At 40.8% G+C, this 24,108-nt stretch overlaps 1 protein-coding gene across 1 annotated transcript; it reads left to right on the forward strand.

The window, feature by feature from the left end:
• Positions 1 to 315: 315 nt before the first annotated feature.
• LOC118408809 lies at positions 316 to 22,141 on the forward strand (the record flags this gene model as incomplete). Its single annotated transcript, XM_035809668.1, has 45 exons — positions 316 to 508; positions 747 to 841; positions 1,137 to 1,319; positions 1,684 to 1,842; positions 2,073 to 2,228; positions 2,826 to 2,942; positions 3,181 to 3,198; positions 3,539 to 3,856; positions 4,137 to 4,157; positions 4,428 to 4,739; positions 5,245 to 5,361; positions 5,630 to 5,736; positions 5,867 to 5,925; positions 6,322 to 6,482; positions 6,952 to 7,178; positions 7,331 to 7,451; positions 8,138 to 8,370; positions 8,880 to 9,000; positions 9,438 to 9,648; positions 10,054 to 10,193; positions 11,053 to 11,272; positions 11,546 to 11,685; positions 11,855 to 11,977; positions 12,208 to 12,392; positions 12,749 to 12,929; positions 13,091 to 13,180; positions 13,364 to 13,653; positions 13,824 to 13,911; positions 14,042 to 14,258; positions 15,624 to 15,760; positions 16,347 to 16,557; positions 16,774 to 16,913; positions 17,210 to 17,332; positions 17,539 to 17,723; positions 18,432 to 18,612; positions 18,759 to 18,848; positions 19,093 to 19,382; positions 19,559 to 19,649; positions 19,773 to 19,989; positions 20,206 to 20,342; positions 20,494 to 20,619; positions 20,801 to 20,985; positions 21,186 to 21,366; positions 21,598 to 21,699; positions 21,900 to 22,141. Coding segments are annotated over exons 1-45 (7,233 nt in total), but the record flags the coding sequence as incomplete, so codon positions are not given.
• Positions 22,142 to 24,108: the final 1,967 nt, after the last annotated feature.

The raw sequence follows: 24,108 nt of genomic DNA on the forward strand, positions 1-24,108 counted from the left end.
TGATAGTTTGAAGGTTCAGGTAAACTAATGGGCCTTGGATTTAACTTTGTATTCTCGAGGAACCACCACAGAAGTACAAAACAATCTACTACACAGACTAAATATTGTTATGTTTGAGACACTGGCAAACTCATGAAACATTTCAAACACCGTGTAATTGATTGACATTTTTATATACATTGGTACATTTACGATACCCATAATAACTTGACTGACTGTGTCCCCAAATGTTGTGGGGTCCTTGTGCTTCCATCATGTGACTACCTGAATACCATACCTATTTCATGTAAATGATTTCCATTCCTTAAGTCGCCGCCTGTGGTATGAGGCGAATCCAACCACAGAGGACCAGGATAACATACGGAGATGACGCAGCTGTGGGGAAGTGGCCATGGCAGGTGCAGCTGACGCGTGCAGAAACCAACAGTTTTGTGTGTGGAGGGACTCTCGTCGGTGGACAGTTTGTCGTGACAGCGGCTCACTGCCTGGAGCCCTTCAACTCTCAAATGTACGTGATTCACTTTTTCGGCTTGCATACAAACTCTCACACACATGTTATCAAACTCACACGCGCATAGATACATACACATGCATACACAGAATGAAAAGAGTATTGCGGAGTTATTTGAATGTTGTACGGTTTTATAATACTGCAAATGGATAACCTAGCAAGACAATTCGTAATATGAATCTTTTGATACTAGGTTAGTGAACCGGTAGAAATTATGTAAAACATTTTTTTCCAGTTATTCCAATAATCCCTGGTGGGAAGACTACGGTGTCGTGCTGGGCGGACGGCGCAGTGCGTACTCTCCGTTTGAGGAAGGGAGAGAAGTGCCTGGTAAAGATGCTTTTATTGCAGAATAGAACGATGTACTAGCATCTAAAAGATAAAAAAGAAACTTGTGAAAAGAGTGGATGTAACCTAAGCTACGAATTCTGTTCTTTGTACTTGTGATGCTGTCTACTTGACGACAGGCTCCACCGGAAGTATTTGTACTATACAACATTGGAATATCGTTTTGTGATGCATACAATATTACTGCACTAAAGGTAAGAAAGGAAAGTGCTAACATCACATGGATACGTGCTGATATGAAGACCAACATCACATCTTTATCTTTTGATAATTGTAGGCATCAGACATGCGGTTATTCATAAAGATTACGACAAGGGCAGCACGAAGAACGACATTGCCGTACTTCAACTGAAATCCTACGAAGACAACGACTACATCAACAGCGCGTGCCTCCCAGAAGTGGACACCGAGTTTGGCACCAACTCCCACTGCTTCATCACGGGATGGGGGAACACTGAAAGTATGTTTAACTTACCTTTCTTCACAAAATACACACTGCAACTTTCCATCCGCAAATACCTAGCCAGCCTAGAACTTCAGTAAGGTCAACTTGAGGTACATCATTTCAATAAAGTCTTCTTCGTTACACAACCTTCGTTTATTTCTTCCGTAAACATTTCGACGACCATCTGTCGCCTTCATCAGTACAAAATAAAACAAATACTACTGGTGCGATATGAACTGTCGTCGAAATGTTTACGGAAGAATTAAAGGAAGGTTGTGTAACGAAGAAGACTTTTGGAGTGATCTACCTACCTGATGAAACTATTCACGGTTGAGGTACATCATGGTTTCCAATATTCTGACCCGCCCTTTGCGTTTAGATGGTACACTGGCAGACTTCCTGCAAGAGGCCAGGGTTGGCCTCATACCAGATAGCGCATGCCTGTCGAATGCCTCGTACGGATCAAGGTTCTATCAGGAGGAGATGATCTGTGCAGGCTACTGGGATGGCAAGGTCGACACCTGTCAAGGAGATTCAGGTAACCGATCCTGTAGCAGTAGCAATCCTCTCTCATCTGGTTAGAGAAGATACCTGGAACCAGATGAGGCGCATTCGTTCGGATAAAATAAATTTTAGTTCACATTGGCAGATGTCCATAGAAAAATGACATCGGTTATCATGTTAAATCTGTAATGATCCACCTTTAGACTAAATAATCAACATTGTTTACTGATAAGTTGTATGTATTGCTCACCGATTCCCCTCCAGGTGGCCCATTAGTTTGTGCGCGGGAGGATAACCGATGGTATCTGACCGGAGTTACGAGTTGGGGTGACGGTTGTGGAATTGCCAGGAAACCGGGAATATCCGCCAGGGTCACCAACTACATTGACTGGATAAAGAGCATCATGAACAACACCTACGGTACGATTTTGGATCGGATGAATGGCAAAACTAGAGTTTAAGGGAGAAAAATATGCAATGGGTTAACATTTTACCAGGCGGAATTCTATTGTCAATGTGAAGTCCTGCAATATTGATGACTGCCATTGTCACCTGTGGTAGCCGTATTACATCAAACTGATACATGTCGTTTATATCTAAGTACACGTCATGTCTTAATATGTTAGCGTTGTATTCAGTAGTTGCCTTGACTTATTTTTTTATATATTTATTAGCATTCTCCATATACAATGGCAATGGAGGGTATGGCGGAACAGGTCAGGTGTCAAAGGACACCTTTTCAAAGCCGCCATACACACGTTCGCACATGTCATGATCACGGCGGGGTTATACTACCGCCCCTTACCGACAAACCTCTTTCGCTGGCAAATTACAAGACGGGGATGCGCCAGGTCTCCCGTCCGGGTGAATGATCTAAATCACTGTGTGGCTTGATTGACTTTGACTGTTATTTGTTTTTGTGTTTCATTGAGCAGAAGACTAATTTAAACTGATGTACTTTTTGTCTGATGCTTATTAAGGGAATGTGAATAAAATAAAAAGCGCTTTGTTTGACAGCCTGTAGCTGGGATGGGAGTTACACGTGTGAGGACACTGGGGCCTGCATCCCTGGTAGTCTCCGATGCGATGGCAAGATAGACTGTGAGAACGGCGATGACGAGCAGGATTGTCAAGGTTGGTTCATACACTTATGAAGGTTAGATCAAATACGGTTGGTTCGTGGGGCTTGTTTTACATCAAAATAACCATCAGAAGAATTAGAAATGGGTTATAGTGCTGTGTATTGATACAGCATCAGAGTAAGGTTTTCAGATGTGACGAATAAATCTTAAAATGCTAACATAAGACACTTTTATTTGTTTGTTTCTTGGGAATTAATGCAATTGATTTTTATGTTTTACATCGTTTTCAGATTCCGGTCCATCGTCCCGTAAGTACAACCGACTTTTCCAACTATTTTGTGCTACTTGTATTTCCACTTTTTACGGCAGGATAAGAGAAGACTATACCGAAAAAATGTTATATTTTTTGATACTCATTTGCACTATATCTTGCCACAGCAATAGATGATAAGGTGCTTCATTTATTATGAGAACATGTACAGCAGGTAAACGTTTTGTCGTATTAATATACCATAAGTAAGACCCTTGGTGAGGTAATGCAGATCCCAGTACTCTACACGCAATACGACCAAGAACGTAATCAGCTGTAATCGTCTAGATGTACATACTTTTTATCATTGATTGAATTAATTTCCTTATTTACTTAAGTGGAAATACGACTTGTTGGAGGGGCAACGGAATATGAGGGTCGCGTAGAGATCCAAAGCAGCAACGGTACCGGACAATGGGGAACAATCTGCGACGACGACTTCGACTTTAATGCCGCAAGAGTTGTCTGCAGACAACTTGGATATGGCTTTCCACTACAATACACGAGTTCAGACGTGTTTGGGCAGGGTAGCGGTTCTATCTGGTTAGACGATGTGCAGTGTGAGGGAGACGAGGAGACATTACTGGACTGTCGTTCCAACGACTGGGGCGAGCATGACTGTAGCCACTACGAAGATGTAGGGGTCATCTGTTCAAGTAAGCGAAACCGGAAATCTTTTACAGAAGATACTATCCTTTCAGTTATTATGTCCATGGAGTTTAAAACACATTAGTGTCAGTACAAACGGTTACACTAACATTATCTGTCAACTCCAATAAATCATAGATGCTTTCTACATATCTGCTGCTTATGTGTGATGTCTGCTATATCATATTCTATATCGATAACGGCAAGTTCATCATTTCCTCATTCATTTTGACATTGTTTGATAAATAAATGAGTTCGCCTTGTAACAACTAGTCTTATTTTTTTCAGATACAACAGGCAACGTGTCTTGTAAGTGTTGTAATTGTACTTTTGTTATAAGCGTCACATAAAGCATAATATTATATCAATAAAAGTGAACATAAAAGGTATTCAAATCAAGGATACCAGTTGCCGCACGAAGGTTTGATGTTGTATCATATATTGAGACCCTATGAAATTCAAGTTCTACATAAACTTTTTTTACAGCTAATAGTATTTTTTCTTCTAACAGTGACGTATTTTTAAAGATAAACACAGGTACCTCAAATTTTTTTTCATATATCTATTGGTTTGTCACAGTGGAAGTACGGCTTGTTGGAGGATCCAGCGCGAACGAGGGCCGTGTAGAGATCCGGTTAGGTAACGGAGAATGGGGAACAGTCTGTGATGACAGCTTTGATATCAATGCCGCTAACGTCGTCTGCAGACAACTTGGATATGGCAATGCTGCTTCGTACGAAAGCTGGGCTTATTTCGGACAGGGTAACGGTTCTATTTGGCTAGACGATGTTGAGTGCGACGGAGATGAGGAGACTCTACTGGACTGTTCATCAGGTGGATGGAGTCAGCACAACTGTGGCCACTCTGAAGACGTCGGAGTCGTCTGCTTGGGTAACGGAGTATTTCTCGACACATACATCTTAAAAATTTATCAAACATTTTAGACTGATTTTGACCAGTTTACTGGATTGTGGATGGAACATCTGTAGAAAAGACTCACTCTCTGTTTGTTCAGGTATGGAACAATCCTAGCATCTAATAAGAAAACTGAGCCACTCATCTAGTACTTAAATATAATATATATTATATTCTCAGATTTGATGACAGTACTGTAGTTTACTCTCGTGGCAATCAAGAAATTAGTGTATCGAAGGGCAGATTGTTCAGTAAAAATCTTTATTTTGTGCATCTATATTTTAAAAACCCGTACCTGAGGGCTAATTGCAAGGGTAGATGTTCATTGAAATTTACCCGAAATTCCAGGCAAGGTTTTGAAGGAAATCATCGTGTATTATCAGGGGTGGTTAAATGTTGCATTTGAATACAAAGCTGACAAATGTTTTCAGAATCCTGTGAAGAAAGAAAGTAACGTTATTTTCATCTGCTTGATTGTTAGATTGCTCCCAACCCGGAGTGATTCCGTGTGGCAACGGAAGGTGTTTCCTGGAGAGTCAAAGATGTGACAGGGTGGACAACTGTGGGGACAAGACAGACGAGAGAGGCTGTTTCAGTAGTAGGTTTCTCCTTTTCTGCACTCGTTTATCTAAGAACAAATAATTCTGTACATTGCCAAATAGAATATCGTGCTTCTTGCCATATATATATATATATATATATATATATATATATATATATATATATATATGCACGTGTGTGAATGGGATGTTTAGTATTGATGGCACGTTGAATATATGACATGGTAACCAGATATTTACATTAAGTAAAAACTAAATTCAATGATTTTGTCATCTTTAACAGAAAAACATGTGTTTTATTCTCAGGGGTTGTCTCTGCCGACTTGACCTTACCTGGTGAAGTTTTCAGTGAGGACCTTAACGACAGGAATAGCCCGCGGTACCGGATGCTGGCAGGGACGTTGGAGAGTGAGGTAACACTAGTACATGTTTATGCATTCACTCTGTTACGCCATAGTAAGACTGGAAACTCTAATGCCTTTTCATGTACATACATATTTGTAATGTCTGCTATTTACCCATGTCTGTATCGTTTGTCTACAGGTATCCAAGGCCTTTGAAGACATCTCCACCTTTCGACAGGCAACTGTGAAGAGTTTTCGGTAAATGAATCAATATCTTCTTGATGGCTACTGTGCCTGTTGTATTCGATCGGCAATTTCAAATCACTTCCATGTTTAAGAAACAGAAATAGTAAAACAGTACCTTGCCAGTAATGGTGCTCTGGCAACGTTGTATACCAATGATACCGGTACCGGTATCATTGCATTTCATTCTCATGCCGTATCATTAAGAAATACCTCCAACACCAGTACACCAAAGTGTGTCAGTGTTTCTCCTCCTTCGGGAAAGATAACTTGTGTAGAATTGACGTTAGTAACTGACACTACTCTTTAATGATTAAGTAATTTTACAACTAAAGCAGGCATGTCCTTTATAGTTTGAGGTACGTCGGTTTGTATATCAGTGCTAAATCCATGTTTTCCGATTACTCTTAGCGCCGGCAGTGTGATTGCTGGTATGGACATGGAGTTTGAGAACAACGGGCAAGCTCCAGACCCGGAGACTGCGGTAGGGTCCCTCCAGCAGCACATAGAAGATAATGGAGGACGTCTTGGAAACCTGAGTGTGAGCCAAGTGGACGTCGTTGCATCCAGAGGTAAAGAGAACTGCTGAGCAAAATCCATATCATTTAACACGCCTTAAAGAATCTGTTCTTTAGGGTGTGTCATAAAATGCAGTTTATTGTTATTATTTCAACACATCGAATGGTTTGCGTCATAGTTTACAGCGATAAACCGTTGAGTTTGTACCTTTCTAGAAATACAGAATGCGACTTTTTGAACGTTGCCAAAACATGCCCTACTCCGACACATGTACATCATTCCCAACCTGGTCAGGGTGGCAGGGTCCGAGCGATGCCTTTCGGAATGCAACACAACAACAGTCACTGTGATAATCGAAGCCCTTGACCAGGTTGCTGACTGCCACGAAGACCTGCAACGTTTCTGTTTGATATGGAAAATGCTGAATTATGGACTGTGACACCTTCAAAACTGCTATATCTAGCCATATGAAACGGATCTTTGGTATTAGAAAATTATGTAATTCTTTTGTTGTTGTTGCAGATTCGTGTGAGCCAGTGCCAAGCGCATTCGAATTCTGCAGTCCCTTCATCGATTATAACGTCATTCGGTTCCCCAACCCGTTCAACCATACCTCTCAGCTGGACATCGCAACGTCAGCCGAGTTTCGAGACTTCTCAGCCTTGGTAGCAAACATATCTATTTGCTACCCGAACATTAACCAGGTTTACTGCCCAACGTTCTTGCCCAAATGTGAGAGTGGTTCTCAGGTAAGCATCTCCTTATGACTCTTTCGTATTTTCATCGTCTGATTTTATGACCTCTTCTTTGCTTTCCGTCATTTGCGACATGCAAGGAAAGGATGTTACCTGCCCTGATATTGTACATTGCCTCTTAACAGAGTTGTATGGCCTTCTGACAGGTGTTCCTGTGTAGTAGTGTCTGTGAGGAGGTTAATGCAGCATGCGCACCACGAGGACTGTCTCTGCCGTTCTCCTGTGACGTTTTTCCTGCTGACGGAACCCAAGAGTGCATGACCATAGGTATGGTATGAAATTTTAGTAGTATTTAAGTTCAAGGCGTGATGTTTAGAATGTGCCCTAGAGCGTAACAACCAAGAAGCACTTTTGTGCATGATAGTCAAGAAAGAAAATATGGTCCAGGAGGCTATCATTACCTCCACGAAATGTCATGGAATGGAGGTTATATTTTCTGTTATGTGTCTCTGTCTGTGTAGATGATTACTCAAGAACGGCTGGATGGATTGGTTTCATACTTGTTGTGTTGGTGGGGTGTGATGAAAGCTCGAATCGATGAGATTTTGGGAGCCGTATCTGTCGTTAAAATTGATGTAATAATATCAAAAATCACCCCTATATTTGAGATATATTGGTACAGGCATGAGGTCCCCGAACTCTAGTTAAAATTATTTTCTAAATGCCTTTTTGTTATCAATTGAAAATTGAAAGTATTGCTACATGTCGCCTGTAGTGGAATTGTTATATGTTATTTTTTTGCTGAAAATATATATAGTTTCTGGACCACCATTCAAAAAGTAACCATTTTACATCTGTTCCAATTTTGAGCTGCAGATAATAGAACTATTTTCAGAGTCAACTAGCTGAATGCAAAATGATAATCATGTACCCGACATACATCTAATACTAACACGATGACGCTTTTGTATGAAGCATGGACAATTTGTAAATCCAAAAAAATTATGTTCCAGCTTCGTCGCCATGTGAGCCATTTCCAACCAGCTGGGAAATCTGCAGTTCTTTCATCGATTACAACTACACTGGATTCCCCAACATGTTCAACCATGCCTCTCAGCAGGACATGGTGATGTCGGCTGAGTTTCAAGGCTTAAACGCCATTTTGGCAAACATCTCCATGTGTTATCCGAACATTTACCAGGTGTACTGCCCTATGTTCCTGCCCAAATGTGAAAACGGTTCTCAGGTGAGCGTCTCCTCTTGGCCCTTTCGTGTGTTTGTTTTCTGATTTTTGAAACCACGTTGTCGTTTATCGTCATCTCAAGTCTGCCGGAAGTGTTTGCAACAAAATGCATCTATTGATCAATGGCAGTAAGTATTCAATGAAAATGTACATTTGTAAGAAATCTACATCCCTCTCATGTGATTGGATATAGAATTCTAGAAATCGCATTCGGTGATTAATGGCTCTAGGTAATCAAATTAAATTATTTTCAAAACGTTAGAAGAAATGCGGCAGCCGGTTCGAAACCTGAGACCACTACACCCAATTATCATAATCAACTGCATGATTTCACAATTATTTTTCACAAAATAACGTTTATCGCGATCCGGTTCCAAAACCTATAAATCCGTTGAATAATACATATTATGATTTAATGAAATCTAAAAAAATGCAGTATCTTGGTGTCATTTGTATCAAAAGCGCTATTATATTAAGAAGTCCCTTAAGCAGGTTCTATGGCCCTTTGACAGGTGTTCCTGTGTAGAAGTGTCTGTGAAGAGGTAAATGCAGCATGCGGCCCACGAGGACTGTCTCTACCGTTCTCCTGTGACGTTTTTCCTGCTGACGGAACCCAGGAGTGTCTTACCATAGGTGGGGTGGACTTTTATCATATTTACAAGCTGGGGTGACGGAATGTAATGCTGTTGTACATGGAAAAGCTGCTACCAGCACTCAGATCACTAGGTTTTCCGCGTACCTCAATAACCACAGCACACCAAAATCCATATATAATCCATGAAATGATTTTGAGTTCTGATACGAACGCCCTTGAAGACAGAAACATAACAGTATATCTATTCGGACCCGGGGCAAATAAAAGAGAAATAAAAAAACATCATTATGATCATTATCGTCATTGACCGTATTTGTAACATAGATATTGGTATCATTGAACTACTACGTAATACTATGTTTGTTTTATGCTCAAATGGATACATTTTTGGCCTGACATTAGATAATTAGTACCTTTCGAAATAGAGGTTGAGCTGTACGGTAGTTAACGTCCCTTTTGATCACTATTCCCACAGGTGCACAGACGTGTCAGCCTGTGACTTACGACCGTTGTAGAAACATGCCCTACTCGGAAACAGCTTTGCCTCCTGGAGTGCCGATGGAAGCTGTTGTTGCGGTTGCAGACGGGTTCTTCGCAACAGCGGACAGGATTGCGGGATGCCATCCGGACTTAGACGCGTTTGCGTGCTCATTCTCATTCCCGCCGTGCGCGTCTACCGGAATTAGGTGAGCTGCTGATAAGGATAGAAAAATCGTGACGAACTGGTTTGAAACGGGTTCATTCGTGCATTTGGCGCTAGCTGTTGGTAACTTATGATGGCAAAACGGTTGCTACGGCAGTAAAATATGATGTTGATGTTTCCTAAACTGCCATCGAATATCGCGAGAAATATATTTCTGATTTATCAGTACTGTGCCAACAATTTAGCATTGTGCATTGAAATGTCCGAAACTATAACAGACTAAGTTTGATAGCTATATAGATTTGTAAGGACCTTTAAAGAAAATCTGAATCTCCCTTACGTCATTTTCTTATGCCTTACAAAATATCAATCGGTACATTTCTGCACTGTATCCAGTAGTTAATTGAACTTCGACCAAAGATATTGCATACTGCTTCTTGTTGCTCAGATATCCCTGTGCATCCTTCTGCAATGAGATAATTGATGCCTGTACGGACGAGGCCAACGCAACCGGGATTGACTGGGACCCTAATCTCTGTGCCATGCTTCCACCTGGCAGCTACACAGAGGACTGCTTTGCACCCCGTGGTAAGCAAAGCATTTGCATTCCTTTACCGTTCTTTTCTAAAGTTTAGATAGACTTTTAAGTTAATGCTACTACATGTACAATGGGGAGAATCTACAATCGCGAGGAATTATACTCGCGAATGATTGAATAATTACTATCATGTTTCTAAGCTAAGTTGGCTGTATCATATTAATATTATTACGACATTAGACACACATGAACATTTACAAATTCAGCATTAGAATCAAGGAATTGTAACATTGCGAACAAAACTGCATCTTTGATTGAAAAAAAAACGAGAATTACCTTTTGTCTCTATAGTAGTTAATCTGTTGTCATGTCATTATTTATTACCTTTATACTTATCTATATTCTATGGTTCTCCAGGTCATAACGTTGCTACAAACCAAAAACTCTCAAATGCTTTGCATTCATTTTTATTATCAACAAACCGATTCACAGCACCTTCCATCTGCTCTTCCTAGCCTCTTGTAGCCTATCAAGCCTAAATCAATGCTGTTTTTGTAGATTCTAAAGACATGTATAGCCTAGTGTAGCCTAGTAGCCCATATTTGCTTCTCATTACTTAGATTTCGACCTCTGACCTCCCATAGACTGTTATTCACGTCCAAGCTTCCGTAGTATTTTATTTCGCATCTCTCTAATACCATTATGTATATACCGTTTTATGTAAAATTGTGTTGTGCCGTTGTAATTTTGTGTTATTTGTAGATCTATGCAATCAGCTGTGCTGCCTATAGGTCTGTCTAATGTTCCGTTGCATTTTGAATAAATAAAATACATTCTATACCAAGTACTAGAGTCACAGTTACAAAAGAATCCTTAATTCTACCACGGCTGATATGTTTGCATTTTCAGAAACGTCAGAATGTGAAGCAGTACCTTACGACCGTTGCCAAAAGATGCCCTACTCCAACACGTCATTCCCGAACTGGTTAGGGTGGCGAGGACCAACAGATGCCGTCGGAAACGCAACAGAGATATTTGGAGCCCTCGATCAGATTTCCGATTGCCACAAGGACTTGGAGTTCTTTTTGTGCTCGCTGTACTTCCCGTCATGCACATCGACAGGAATCAAGTAAGCCATGTTTAGTCTAGCAGAACAAGACGTCAGTTTATAACACAGTGTGAACAATAATCGGTTCTAATAGAAGTGCCAATTCTAAGCAATTGAAGAATTGGCCACGTTGCAAATCTTTGATATTTAGGTTCTTATTTTTGCTGCACGTAAAATTCCATAATCAATTTAATCAGAGATGATTATTCTATTTATTTTACTTCATGGGTAGACCAAGTTTCTATTTGTGAGTTTAGGTTAAAAAAATGAATTATGTCTTCTCGTCGTGCACAGATTCCCATGTCGCTCCTTCTGCGATGAGATAAATAACGCATGCGCACTCCGAGCCCTTTCCATGGGCATTCCTTGGGACACCGCCGGCTGTACCACCCTGCCAGTCAGCAGCTACCAGGAGGGGTGCCTCGCTCCTCAAGGTGTGGCCAGCGTTCTTGGTCAATGCTTAAATGATTGACGTTGACATTTGTAGTTCCATACTGTTGTAACTACATCGAATCATTTAAAGCAAATGGTTATTTTCTAAAACAGGACGTGGGTTGAATGTCATTTTATGGAACTGTGATAATTATGTTATCTTCCATACAGCGACGTGCGATGACTGGTCATACGAATGTTATGGATCCCCTGGAAGCTGTGTGGGTGCTTGGGATTTCTGTGATGGAAACGGATTTTGTCCCTACAATGACGACGAGCATAGCTGCAGCAACTGTAAGTACTTGTGCCATGATATTGAACATTGATCTGCTGGACAACGTCTTATATCAGTACGATTCTGAAGTAGATGAGAGAAAGCGGAACAATATAAACTGTATGCAAAGTTGCAGAAAACTCAGAGACTTAAGCAGCATGGAGTGCATTATTTCAAACTCAAGTGTATGGCTCACAACGCAATAATGTTACTATGCAGAATATTTTAAGTAAATCAATCTTTATTCCAGACACATGCACGCCCATTGAGCTGGGGTACTGCCAAGGAGAAGTTCCCTACAACAGAACGCTTCTCCCGAACTACTTTGGACAGGAGAGCACAATAATGATTGAAGAGTCTGACATACATCAGAACGTGTCTCTTCTGGCTGATACGGCTTGTCATGAACACGTGAAATTCCTCTACTGTCATATGGTAATTTTCCTATACTTCTGACATTGTCTTTGTCTTTTAGGAGCCTGATGCCTTTGTAACATATAATTGTGTCAACACCCAATCCAACATTCTTTACTTATGATTATGATTTCGATGAGTTATCATTTTGATGGCGTTTGTTTGTGACTGGGCATGTTTAATTGTTTGTGGTCATCACGATCCATCCTCAGCTTCTCGAGTTATGCTGATCAGCTAACTCGAGAAGCTGAATGGATCTTGATATTGTTGTATCATGACAATCGTTTATACTTAAGAGAAACTGAATGTCAAATGTGCCGATCTAATGCACATGCCTTATTGTTTATTAACAGAAATATAAATAATGCCTATTCCAGGCAGTTCCAGAGTGCATTAGAGATGGTGTACGCGGCCAGCCCCTGTGTCGCACCCTGTGTGAGGAGATCAGACAGAATTGTGCAGAGGAAATAAAGGAGATTGGGTTCCAGTTTGACAAGAGCACGTGTGACAGTATCTTTCCGGATTCTGTTCAGAATGATACATGCAAAATGGCAAAAGGTATCTGTTGCATTTGGTCTCATTGAATTTTACGCACTATAAGATTTAAGGTTTTCTTGTCTTCTCTTGTCATATTTGATGGAATTGTAACGTGACAGTTCTTTACATAGAATGGTAGAATGTAAATAGATTTATAAATGATTTTGAATTTTCTGTCATAGAATTCAACTGCACATTTGACGATGACACCTGTGAATGGATGGCTGGCAACAACAGCCAGGCAGCAACGCTTGAGCCAGCATCGGATTCTGGTTAGTGTTTTGATTTTGTCATTTTGTTTTCGAGCATCACAACTAACAATGAATGAATGAAACCCTCATTGATGACATTCAAGTATATGTTCAACGTACGACTTTAAAGAGAAAAGAAAAATGAAATGATCCAAACATTGGAAACTTTGATAATTATTTCTAACTGATCACTTCGTTTTATAGGTAACTATGTATCACTAAATGGCGCCTCGTCAAAGCTAACTAGTCCAACGATGTACACGGACAACAAATGCCTGAGGATGCGGTATTTCGTGAGAGGTGACAGCAGCAGGTTATCAGTATACGTGACGGGACCGGACGGTAACAGCTTCAGCACGTGGCGCCAGTCATCTACGTATGATGGAGATGGGCGGGATGAAGATGGGATGGCTGATGATGGGCGGACTGAGGAGGAGGAACTGCAGTGGTCATCCATCAATCTGAACATCAACAAAGGATGGCCTTGGTTCAAGGTAATCTTAATGTCCATCTTCTAAAGTCAATCTGTTCTTGAGCCTACGAAAATCAATATCCTTACGGAAATCAATATGCTCCTGCTGTCTGATGACTTGCGTTATTGATTTGTACTCAATAGTGCTTGAAGCAAAAGTACGATTACACTTCACATGTCATATTATTATAGGTGTCTTTGGATGCGTATGTAGCCGAAGAAGGGGAGGTAGGAGTTGACGATGTTACTCTCTCCGACGGACCATGTGAAGGAGAAGAAGGTAAGAAGTAGTTCAACGCTGAATACAGATTTATGGTTTTAACTAGGACGACAAATACTCTTACTACAAATATTCTTACTACTAGAGTATGTAAAAGCTTTACATTTTGATGAATCTGTATTTATTTCAGTTTCTCCTGGATGCGAGCCGATGAAGTTCGAACGTTGCCTGGACATGCCGTACAATTTCACCACCTACCCGAATGTGCTGGGCTGGGAGAGAGAACTGTCATTCCACCTCTCCCCGGGAACCTTCCAGGCGTTTGACCAGATCGCGGACTGCCATCGTGATCTGCAGTTCTATCTCTGCTCGTTCATCTTCCCTGAATGTACACCTTCAGGAATTAGGTACATTTAACTTTTGAATTAGGTGTCCTTGGATGCGGTCTCACTAAATACCAAAAACAACCGAAAACAACCGAAACAACCGAAAACAATCGAAAACAAGCGAAAACAACTTGAAATATACCGAAAACAACCGAAAACAACTCGGTAAATACCGAAAACAACTCGAAGCAACCTAAAAAATGTCAAAGCAATCATGAACAACCTAACAGAACCCGAAAAAAGCCGGAAAACAACTCGTAAACAACAACAATGTCTATTTTATCTTCATCTACTGGTTACTCTCCTTGAATTATTTTCTCCACGGCCGAGGGAGAGAATGGAGTGATTCTGAAGGAAGAATTCTTTCAGCAAAGGGGATGTAGCCGGTGAAAGCACCTTTCCATCGATTACACGCTGCTTTATGGTGTAAAGCAAAATCCATATTTTGATCACTTAATAGTTTAATTTGGGGCCTCTGTGGTAATACACGTTTGCGGTTTTTCTGTTTAAATCGATTTGTTATGGCAGCGGAAATGCGTTATAATTGAGCAAGAAATATACTAGATTGTTTTGGTTGCTAGAAAAAAAAAGGTAGTACACATTAGCTAAATAGGCAGCAGAATTTCCCAGCAGTAATTAATAAGCAAACCTATTTTCCAAGCAGAGATTTCGTCGGGGGATAGCAGTGACTGCTATTTCTTGTTGTGGCCAATACTACAACCCGCCCCTACTGTTACCTCTGCTTGGAGTTACACAATAGATGCCAAGTAATATAGATATCCATTGATGAGTTTGCGAGTTGACCAAGCAGTCCCCGTTTATAACGTACAGGGTCCGTGAATCTGAATGCGAACATTAATATATTCGAACAGGCAAAGGAGATCGTTGACTTTATTATTACTAATATTGTATTAATAACAGGGGTCGTCAAACAAATAAATCCATCGTAGGCTAACTCCTGTCCAAAATAAAGTCAAAATTATTAAATAATAGCCCACTGAAATCATTGTCTGTTGTTTATGGTTGTGTCGAGTTGTTTTCGGTATTTAGTGAAAGTTGTTTTCGGTTGTTTTCGGTAATTAGTGAAAGTTGTTTTCGGTATTTAGTGAAAGTTGTTTTCGGTTGTTTTCGGTATTTAGTGAAAGTTGTTTTCGGTTGTTTTCGGTTGTTTTCGGTATTTAGTGAGACCCCTTGGATGCAATACTATTTTTCTAAAGAATGGTAAGATTTATCTCATGTTGATTATATTGCAAAGGATGATGAGGGGCAAATTATCAACTATACCTTATCCCAACCAATATGCCATCCTTTGGATGAAAAGGACGATAAAAGTAATTCAGACAACGACAAATTGCTCATTATCCTGTTTATGTATGTTTTACATAGACTTCCATGCCGGTCATTCTGTGAGAGCGTCACTTTGGCGTGCGCAGCAAGAGCGAATGCCCTCGGCCTCACCTGGGACCCCAATGGCTGCCAAAGCTTATCAGATGATCAACCATACTGTTCTGTACCAGAAGAAGGTAAAGTTATATTTTTGTCTTAAGATATTTTTGCCATTCGCTTCTTGGTAATGAGAAACATATGAACATACAGTTGGCTTATCTCTTAGCACATATTTAAACACTTCTTTATCACTAGTCTAAGTATCTTTTTCATTTCATATCCCAAATGTAGATTTAGAGGGTTGCCCTGAAGGACATCATGAATGCTTTGGTTCAGGACAATGTGTTGGTCCATGGCGATTCTGTGACGGAATACCCGACTGTCCTTATAATTATAACGATGACGAAAATGGAGATTTTTTTTCTAAGTCTGTTAAGTTAACATGAGTCCATATCGTACCACGCAACCACAATCCTGCTGACGGCACATAATTCGACAAGCTTATCTATCACACCTTACTTTACTCTGCCAGTTTAAAAAAAATTAGTTTATCAAAGAAAGTCTAAAGATGGCCTACAGAGATGTTTATCCTTGCACAGTTTCATCCTCGCGAACGATAAGCAGAAGGCGTATGTGTAATCTTTATTGAATTTTGCAACTGCTTTGATGACAATTTGTTAACCAATACATTGTTATCCCCGCCTTGTTTTTCATCAACGTCAGAATGCAGCCCGATACCTTACGACCGTTGCCAAATGATGCCCTACTCCGACACGTCATTCCCCAACTGGTTAGGGTGGCAAGGACCAACAGATGCCGTCGGAAACGCATCAGAGATATTTGGAGCCCTCGATCAGATTTCCGATTGCCACAAGGACTTGGAGTTCTTTTTGTGCTCACTGTACTTCCCGTCATGCACATCGACAGGAGTCATGTAAGTAACTCGAGAATAATGTGACTTTTTTAACATTGCATATATAGTCATATAATGTGAACTATTAACCAGTAATAGATCCGTAAAAAGTAAAACGTCTAACTAATCAAAGATGAAGATCATTGTGTTTGTAGATGATTAGTCTATCAATGTTGTCTCTAGTTGGCAGATTTCTGGTAATAAAGAGGATGCATAATGCCTTCTTCACGCGCACAGATTCCCATGTCGCTCCTTCTGCGATGAGATAAATAACGCATGCGCACTCCGAGCCCTTTCCATTGGCATTCCTTGGGACACCGCCGGCTGTACCACCCTGCCGATCAGCAGCTACCAGGAGGGATGCCTCGCTCCTCAAGGTGTGGCCAGCTTTCTTGGTCAATACTGAAGATGATTAACCTTGACTACTTATGCACTTGTACTTCCATTCTCTTGTATTTACGTCGAATCATTTAAAGCAAATTGGTTATTTTCTTAAACAGGACTTAGTGGGTGGAATGCAATTTTATGCAATTGTGATTATTTAGCCTGTATTTACACAATCTCTCGCTGACTGGGGGTAATGACCCCTCTCGGCGGCGGCAATATTGTAGGGCCGGCCGCTAGGAGCGCGATTTTAGTCAAGCTAGTGGTTATTATGTTATCTCCGATACAGCGACGTGCGAAGGTTGGTCATACGAATGTTATGGATCCCCTGGAAGCTGTGTGGGTGCTTGGGAGTTCTGTGATGGAAACGGCTTCTGTCCGTACAATGACGACGAACATAGCTGCGGCAACTGTAAGTACTTATGTCATGAAACTAAACATTGATATGCTGTACAACGTCCTATAGCATTGTGATTCTGAAACCGATTAGAGTTGGGTGTGTGAGAGCAGAACAATACAAGCAGTGTAGAGTACATTCCTTCAAATGTATGGCTCACAATGAAATAATTGTACTCTGTATGATATAATATAATATAAGTAAATTAATCTTTATTCCAGACACATGCACGCCCATTGAGCTGGGGTACTGCCAAGGAGAAGTTCCCTACAGCAGAACACTTCTCCCGAACTACTTTGGACAGCCGAGCACAATGATGATTGAAGAGTCCGACATACACAGGAACGTGTCTCTTCTGGCTGATACAGCTTGTCATGAACACGTGAAATTCCTCTACTGTCATATGGTAATTGTACTCTGCTTTCTAAAAATATTTGTAGATTTACATGGTTTTGTCCAATACACCTTTCTCACGCGGCGGCCATGATAGATCTAAAACGAGTTCAATGAGGCAAACAAAAGACTGTCCATCATAATTAGCAGTTCAACCAATGATAGCCGATCAATTAGGAAAACGACCAATAAGAGATTTTGCTGCATGTCCGTCAAATATTTGCATTATTATGTTTTTATTTTGCATCTCTTAAGGGACTATGGGGTCAGTCTACACTACTCTAATTTGCTACATTTTTCGGTGCATAACACTAGTTATGATAATAATTATTTGATCTTATATTGTGAAGATTTGTGTGGTTTTGGGGAAATCTAAATGGCAGCTGATTTTAGAGATAAGTTTTGTCTGTTTGCCTCATTGACCTCGTCTTCGAACTGTCATGGCCGCCGCGTGAGAAAGGTGTATGAAGGCTGGTACATGTGTAATGTGTATTTGCGTCAACACCCAACCCAACATTCTTTCCTTCACCAGAAAGGTATGATTTTGATGTCGTTTGTTTGTGACTGAGCTGTCTATTTGTTTGTGGTCAGTATATAACTCAAGAAGCTGCGGATAGCTCTTGATATATTTGTATCATGACAAAGAAGAATATGAATGTCAACTTTGTCTATGTAATGCACATGCCTTGTTACTTATTAACATGAATAATGCCTATTGCAGGCAGTTCCAGAGTGCATTAGGGAGGGTGTACGCGGCCAGCCCCTGTGTCGCACCCTGTGTGAGGAGGTCAGACAGAATTGTGCAGAGGAAATAAAGGAGATTGGGTTCCAGTTTGACAAGAGCACGTGTGACGGTATCTTTCCGGATTCCGTTCAGAATGATACGTGCAAAATGGCAAAAGGTATCCATCTTTGTCTCATTGAATTTTACATAATATAAAATTTAAGGTATTCTTGTCCTTTCTCATATTTGATCGGACAGTTCTTTACATATAATGATACTGAATGAAGCAGAGATTTCTAAATATTTTTTGATTTCCTGTCGTAGAATTCAACTGCACGTTTGACGATGACACCTGTGAATGGATGGCTGGCAACAACAGCCAGGCAGCAACGCTTGAGCCAGCATCGGACCCTGGTTAGTGTTTTGATTTTGTCATTTTGTTTTCGAGTATCATGACTAACAATAAAAACCCTCATTGATGGCGTTCAAGTAAATAAATTTTTCGATCTGCCGAAAGACATATTTCCGCCTTATATTTCACCATAGTGTACCGGAAGAATGATACATATGTCCGACTTTTCAAGAAGAAAGGAAAATGCAATGATCCAAACATTGGAAACTTACATAATCCTTTCTAACTGATCACTCCGTTTTATAGGTAACTATGTATCACTGAACGGCGCCGCGTCAAAGCTAACCAGTCCAACGATGTACACGGACAACAAATGCCTGAGGATGCGGTATTTCGTGAGAGGTGACAGCAGCAGGTTATCAGTATACGTGACGGGACCGGACGGTAACAGCTTCAGCACGTGGCGCCAGTCATCTATTTATGATGGAGATGGGCGGGATGAGGATGGGATGGTTGATGATGGGCGGACTGAGGAGGAGGAATCGGAGTGGTCATCCATCAATCTGAACATCAACAAAGGATGGCCTTGGTTCAAGGTAATCTTAATGTCCATCTTCAGACGTTATAACAATCTGTTAATAATCATTGCTTACGAAAATTGATATCCTCCTGCTGTCTGATGGCTTCCGCTATTGTCTGATGGTTTCCGTTATTGATTAGTACTCAATGATGCTTGAGCAAAAGTACGATTACACATGATATTTTATTACAGGTGTCTTTGGACGCGTATGTAGCTGAAGAAGGAGAGGTAGGAGTTGACGATGTTACTCTCTCTGACGGATCATGTGAAGGAGAAGAAGGAGGTAAGAAGCAGTTAACGCTGAATAGAGATTTATGGTTTTCCAAATTATTTTAGGACGACAAATACTCTATTCTTACTATTAGAGTATGTAAAAGCTTTACATTTTGATGAATCTGTATTTCAGTTTCTCCTGGATGCGAGCCGATGAAGTTCGAACGTTGCCTGGACATGCCGTACAATTTCACCACCTACCCGAATGTGCTGGGCTGGGAGAGAGAACTGTCATTCCACCTCTCCCCGGGAACCTTCCAGGCGTTTGACCAGATCGCGGACTGCCATCGTGATCTGCAGTTCTATCTCTGCTCGTTCATCTTCCCTGAATGTACACCATCAGGAATTAGGTACACTTTACTTTTGAGTTGCTTGTTCTTGATTGCAATACTATTTTTTTCTGAAGAATGGTAAGATCTATCTCATGTTAATTGCACACGATGATGAGGGGCAAATTATTAACTGGACCTTATCCTAACTAATAATCCATCCTTTGCTAAGGACGATAAAAGCAATTCAGAGAACGACAAAGGGCAAATTATCCTGTTTACGTATGTTTCACGTAGACTTCCATGCCGTTCGTTCTGTGAGAGCGTCACTATTGCGTGCGCAGCAAGAGCGAATGCCCTCGGCCTCACCTGGGACCCCAATGGCTGCCAAAGCTTATCTGATGATCAACCATACTGTTCTGTACCAGAAGAAGGTGAAGTTATACCTTTGTCTTAAGACGTCGTTGCCATCTACTCATTGGTAATGAGATTATAAAAATACAAATTAGTACATGCTAAACACTTCGTTATCACATAATAATACGCCGCTTTTTTTTTAATTTCATATCCTAAATCTACATTTAGAGGGCTGTCCCGAAGGACATTATAAATGCTTTGGTTCAGGGCAATGCGTTGGCCCATGGCAATTCTGTGACGGAATACCAGTCTGCCCTTACAATGATGATGAAAGTGAAGAAGCCTGTGGAACATGTAAGTACCAATTATATAACACTCATGGTTGAATCATGATTGCTTTTCGTTCTCTTCAGTACAAAGGTAGTGCGTTTAGATGTTCTGGGTATACAACACAAAGAAATAAAAACCTTGCTTGGCGCAATGTGTTGTTTTTCCTTGTACATTTGCAAAAGTATAACTAATTATCATTTTCTAGACAACTGTATGCCTATGGACTTCGGGTACTGCCAGGGTGTGATCAACTACACCAGCGCATTCTTCCCCAACTACTACGGCCAGGAGAACGTGACAGTGATCGAACAATCAGACGTCCACCAACTAGCTGTCAGTTTTGCCAATACAAATTGCCATCCTGATAGCAACTTATTCTACTGCCACTTGGTATGTACCGGTATACCATCGACGCTCTGTTTTAGTGTTTGTTTTCGTGTGCGCCAGTGAACTGTCAATGTTTTGCCCTTGGTATCAGTTAATTTTTCTTATTTTAGCATAAATACATTTCTGCCTTAAAGGTTGTTTGGAGAGTCACGGCTTTAACTAGGAGAAAGGTTATACAATCCTCAAATACTCATTACCTGCAGGTGGTTCCGGAGTGTATCGAGGATGGGGTCCGAGGCAAACCAGTTTGTCGCGCCGTGTGTGAAGAAGTGCGGCAGGAGTGTTCAGACGAAGTCGACGCTTTACAAGTCCCATTAACCAAAGAATGGTGCTACGCAACGTTCCCTGACTCTGTCCACAATGACACCTGCATACTTTTTAAAGGTTAGCAGTTACTGGGGATAATGTCACCGTGTCAGATATTACTGTTTCAATTCTATTTAACAGCAAACGTCCCCCAAATCAACAATTATTCTCCATATGTAGGCATAGTAAACAATTCAACATGAGCTCCATCATGTTTAATGTATATCAATGGAGTATATCAGGGTGGCTAAGCAAAATTTCAAAAGGATATTTTCAAAAAAATTAAAACACTAACACGATATGTTTTAGGAGTCAACTGCACTTTCGATTACGACTTCTGCAACTGGAACCAAGTTGCGTCTGGAAGTGCAAATCAGCCATGGATGCAAGTAGCCAGCTCTCCGGGACAAGGTGAGCCTTGTATATCACAACGAACCGCACAGGAACCAAGTATAAGTGATATACCTTTCTGTACTATTTTATTGGTCCTACTTTGTGTTTTTATTCTTAAGACGGTATCTTCATAGAAAATTTTCAATTTGACTATGTAAAATATGTACGACAAAAATATGGGTCACACTATATATCAGCATCCCTGCGTGTCTTTTTAGGAAAGCATGTAGCTTCCAGTGCTTCATCGTCGCAACTGCTCATCAGCCCAAGGATCTATACAGATGACAAGTGCATGAAGTTCCAGTACAAGCTGACAGGAGGTGACAGCAGGGTCCTTGTCAAACTGATGGGGCCAAATGGCATGTCCTGGAACGCCTGGAACACGACAACCTCCAGGTCTGTGAGCAACAACTGGACCACCGCGAGCATCAGCATCAGGACGGGTCTAGACTCAGTCCAGGTGATTTTCTTATAAACCTTTTGATTATATTTCAGCCATACATAGTATGGTGAAATATATTGTATTCGTAATGTTTCTTCTTTCTTTCTTTCTTCTTCTTCTTCTTTCTCCTGTCAAATCTTCAAAGTGATTCATCTCCGCCGTTCCTGGACCGAATGATCTGAAATTTGGCACAGGGGTAGAATGGGCCAATACCTTGATGCTTTTTTCTCAGTTTTTTCATATCTGCCTCTAAAATGATTTTATTGAGATTTTTTGGTCAATTTTAGACCAAAACTGTATATTTTGGCCCCTGTACCCTGGTATTACAACCAAATGAGCTGAAATTTGACAGAGATGTGCCTTGATAATGCCCCCATATAAATTCGATAACACTTTTGGTGTACAGTACAACAAAATGCTTATTTTTGCGATTTTTTGACCAATTTTTGACCAAAAAAGGACACTTTTGGCCCCTGTACCCTGGTATTACAACCAAATGAGCTGAAATTTGACAGAGATGTGCCTTGATAATGCCCCCATATAAATTCAATAACACTTTTGGTGTACAGTTCAACAAAATGCTTATTTTTGCGATTTTTTGACCAATTTTTGACCAAAAAAGGACACTTTTGGCTCCTGTACCTTGGTATTGCAACCGAATGAGCTGAAATTTGACACAGATGTGCCTTGATAATCCCTTCATATAAATTCAATTACACTTTTGGTGTACAGTGCAACAAAATGCTTATTTTTGCGATTTTTGGCCAATTTTTGACCAAAAAAGGACACTTTTGGCTCCTGTTCCCTGGTATTACAATTAAACGACCTGAAATTTGGTATAGATAGGCATTATATACTTGGTAACAAGATTCAAGTAAAATTTTTGACATAAACAACTTTAAAATGATTAATTTTGGCACTTTTCTGAGGGGAAATTTGTTTTCTTTTGGCCTCCTGACGTGACCTTCCGTGACCCCGCACAGAGCCACACCTGTGCGCGTCAGCCGGCGAGTTAATTGAATCAAAGACCTAGCCAATCAGCGAAGAGGAGGCCAAAGGCTAATTAATATTCATAAGCGGGGCCTCATGATCCCGTATATAGCAGTGTTCCTGCCAGGGGGAGCGAAGCCCGCCTAAGGCTCTCGCATTTTAGACTATTCAGAAGGCTTTATATTGTATCAGTTCTTAGGGGCATATCTATGATAATCGCAGCAGTCACTTAACTTCTCTTCAGGAGTTTAGCGTAACACTATTTCAGGTCAAACCGTCAAAGGCAACTAAAAACAAACTTTAACGTTACTGAGTCAACAGTACTTATAACTTGTTATCCGAAGTTGAAACGCTAGCGATGGTATTTTCGCTGCGCTGTTAGCTCCGTGCGACTGTTGTTGACGGTCTTATAACGGTATATTTTGCACCCCTGTACCCTGGTATGAGTAACATTTGGTATAGATAGGCATAAGATAGTCGGTAAAATGATCCAAGTAAAATTTTTGGCATAAAGTACTGTAAAAGGCTTAATTACAGCACTTTTTTTTAGGGAAATTGGTTTTCTTTCGTTCTCCATGCCATGACCTTTCGGACGTTCACCCCACAGAGCCGACATCTGCACCTGCGTCTAGCCGGCAGGAAGAGTTAATTCAATTAATGGTTCAGCCAATCAGCGAAGAGGAAAGCGAAGGCTAATTAATATTCATAAGCGGGACCACACAATACGTTAACTTGAAGACTCAGGCCGTGCAGACTTCTCGCCAGGATTTTTTCAAAGCGTCGGACAGGGGTCCGGGGGCCGCCGAATGTCCCTGGCGGGGTCCAGGGGCAGGGCCACTGTGGGGGGGGACCCAGGTGGGCGAAGCCCCCCCGGAAGCTCTTGCATTTTAGACTATTGAGAAGGCTTCTTTTATCAGTTTTTTTAGGGCCATATCTACGATAATCGTAGCAGTCACTTACTTCTCTTCAGCAGTTTGACTTTAAAATATTTCGGG

The sequence above is a fragment of the Branchiostoma floridae genome, unplaced genomic scaffold, assembly GCF_000003815.2.
Source record: "Branchiostoma floridae strain S238N-H82 unplaced genomic scaffold, Bfl_VNyyK Sc7u5tJ_432, whole genome shotgun sequence".
Classification (NCBI taxonomy): domain Eukaryota; kingdom Metazoa; phylum Chordata; class Leptocardii; order Amphioxiformes; family Branchiostomatidae; genus Branchiostoma; species Branchiostoma floridae.